We start from the raw sequence: 3,146 nt of genomic DNA on the forward strand, positions 1-3,146 counted from the left end.
GGTTTTGTCAACTAAAGTGCCAAACTTTGGGCCGGGTTAAGTCTTTCTCAAATTGATTAATTTCCATCTTAAAACTCTTGATTGATTACTTGCTTTGCACTCTTGTTTGAATTTCCTTGCTTTTGTCACAATTAAAACTCAACCCAAAACCCCCCTTTTTTATATGTTTGTTGTTATTGTTGTCACAATTGTTCTAATTGTTCTTTAATTACACTATTGCAAAACCCATCTTCTCTTGGGTTCGATCCCTTGCTTGCTATTTTACTAGTTTATAATTAGTGCTAATTAGTGTGTTTAGTGGTATATAAATTGTTAATTTGGCCGTCTTTTAGTGCGACATTTTAGGCGTGTCAAATTTTGAGTCTAGGGTAATGCTCAATATGGGTAGTATTGGTCTCTGGAATGTAAGGGGTATGAATAAGCCTAATAAGCAACAAGAAATAAAACGCTTGTTAGGTAGGAATAATGTAGGTTTGTGTGGTTTGTTTGAAACAAAAATAAAAGCAAATAATGGGAATAATGTAAGGAATGTCCTTTGTGATACTTGGTCAATTTGTACTAATTCTAGCCTGCATCGTGGAGGTAGAATTTGGGTACTTTGGGATCCTATTTTGTATGATGTTACTGTGCTTGACATCCAAGTTCAGTGTATTCACTCTGAAGTCTTTGATAAAGCCAGAAGGAATCGATTTTGGTTTACTGTTGTGTATGGATTGAACAAGCTTGCTGAAAGGGAGCCATTATGGGCTAGTCTTCGTTCCTATTCTGCAAGACTCACTGGGCCTTGGATGGTGGGAGGAGATTTTAATGCTATTTTGGCTTCAAATGAACGAGTTAGGGGGGCTCCTGTCACTAATGTTGAGATGAGACTTCTCCTACAGGTTACTCAGGACTGTCATTTGTATGATTTGGGTGCAAAGGGTACTTTCTACACCTGGACCAATAAGCATGAAGTAGGGTACAAAGTTTGCAGCAGACTGGATAGAGTCCTCATCAATGATGAGTGGCTTGCGGACTTCCCTGATAGTTATTCTCATTTCTTGCCTGAAGGTGTCTTTGATCATTGCCCTGCCATCATTAGGCTTGAAATGGAGAGGTAGAGGACTGGGTATTCTTTCAAATATTATAACATGTGGGCCTCTGCACCTGACTATAAGGAGGTTGTGAGAAATGGGTGGAACCAACAGGTTTTTGGTTCTCCTATGTATAAAGTGGCTTGGAAATTGAAAGCTTTAAAGGGAGGTTTCAGGAAATTGAACAGGGAGCAGTTTGGGGATATTGAAAACCTCACACACCTTGCTGAGATTGCCTTGGCTCATTGTCAAGAAGGTCTTAGTAAGGACCCCCTTAATGTTGAGTTGAATCAGGCTGAGAAAGTTTATGCTTTGGAGGTGGTGAATCTGCAAAAAGCAAGAGATCAATTTTTGAGACAAAAAGCTAAGGTTGATTGGATGCAAATGGGTGACTGTAACTCTGCTTACTTTCATGCCAGAATAAAGAGTAGGAGGTCTAAAAATAGGGTGTTCCAAGTCAAAGATATGAATGGTTTGATGTGTAGTAGTCATGAGAAGATTCAAAATGCTTTTGAGGACTATTATATATCCCTTCTGGGTACATCCCATCCAGTTAGTCCTATAAACAGGAAGATTGTCCAGCATGGTAACTGTCTCACTCCTGCTCATTGTGCTTTACTGTCTGCTCCTATCACTGGTGCTGAAATAAAGGAGGCCATGTTCTCCATTCCTGGGAATAAGGCACCTGGCCCAGATGGCTATAGTAGCCAGTTCTTCAAAGACAATTGGGAGATAGTTAGGGGAGATATCATTAGTGCTGTCCAGAATGTGTTCAGGTCTGGCAAACTCTTGAAACAGTGCAGTAATACTATACTCACATTAATTCCTAAGGTTGCTATGCCTGAGTCTGTGTTGCAATTCAGGCTCATTGCCTGCTGCAATACAGTTTATAAATGTGTCTCTAAAGTGTTGTGTGGAAGACTGAGACAGGTGCTGCCAGATATTATTAGCCAGTCTCAAGGTGCTTTTATTAAAGGGAGAGACATTGTGGGCAACATACTAATTTGCCCGGATTTAATCAAGCTGTATAAGAGGAAGAGTTGTTCACCCCGAACAATGATGAAGATTGACCTTCAAAAAGCCTATGATTCAGTGGAATGGGCTTTTGTTGGGGACATGTTAGATGCTTTGGGGTTCCCCATACATATCTGCAAAATTGTGAAAGAGTGCATTTCAACCACCTCTTAATCTATTTCCCTCAATGGGGAGATTTTTGGATTCTTTAAAGGTAAGAGGGGGCTTAGGCAAGGGTATCCCCTCTCCCCTTTGCTGTTTACCATTTGCCTTGAGTATCTGAGTAGAATTCTCTTGGTGGTTCAGAAGCATCACTTGTTTAGATATCACCCTTTATGCAACAGGATTCAGCTGGCTCATCTATGTTTTGCTGATGATTTAATACTGTTTTGTAGAGGGGAGAAAGGTTCTATTGAGTTACTGATGAAAGCTTTTTATATGTTCTCTAAAGCAACAGGGCTTACTATGAATAAAAGCAAATCTAGTGTGTATTGTAATGGAATGGAGGAACATACTCTCAGGGAAGTAGAATTGATCACTGGCATGAAAAGAGGGACAGTGCCTTTCTCTTACCTTGGGGTCACTGTGTCCCCAAAGAGGCTCTCTGTGCAGGACTGTCAATGTTTAATTGATAAAGTGGTGGATAGAATTAGAGGGATGGGTTCCAGGAAGCTTTCTTATGTTGGCAGAGTGGTGCTTATCAAGGCAGTTCTAAGCACCCTCCATGGCTACTGGGCTAGGATCTTCATCCTTCCAAAAATGGTGATTTCAAAAATAGAAGCTATCTGCAGAAGGTATTTGTGGCATGGAGCTGATCAAAAGAAGAGCCCATCTCTTGTTTCTTGGGCCAACATCTGTCAACCTAGGAAGCAAGGGGGATTGGGACTGAAGGATTTTCATGTTTGGAACCTTGCCACGGTGGGAAAGTATGCCTGGTGGGTGGCAAACAAGGAAGATCATTTATGAGTAAGATGGGTACATGCTGTATACATCAAATCCTCATCCTGGTGGGAGTATATTCCTGGGTCTGGATGCAGCTGGGCTTGGAGGAAAATATGC

General features: G+C 41.0%; 1 protein-coding gene across 1 annotated transcript; it reads left to right on the forward strand.

The window, feature by feature from the left end:
- The first annotated feature begins 380 nt into the window (after positions 1-380).
- LOC141602105 (uncharacterized) lies at positions 381-1,100 on the forward strand. Its single transcript, XM_074422419.1, has one exon. The coding sequence runs from the start codon at positions 381-383 to the stop codon at positions 1,098-1,100; it is 720 nt and encodes a 239-aa protein (XP_074278520.1).
- Positions 1,101-3,146: the final 2,046 nt, after the last annotated feature.

This window comes from Silene latifolia, chromosome 9, assembly GCF_048544455.1.
Source record: "Silene latifolia isolate original U9 population chromosome 9, ASM4854445v1, whole genome shotgun sequence".
Lineage (NCBI taxonomy): Eukaryota > Viridiplantae > Streptophyta > Magnoliopsida > Caryophyllales > Caryophyllaceae > Silene > Silene latifolia.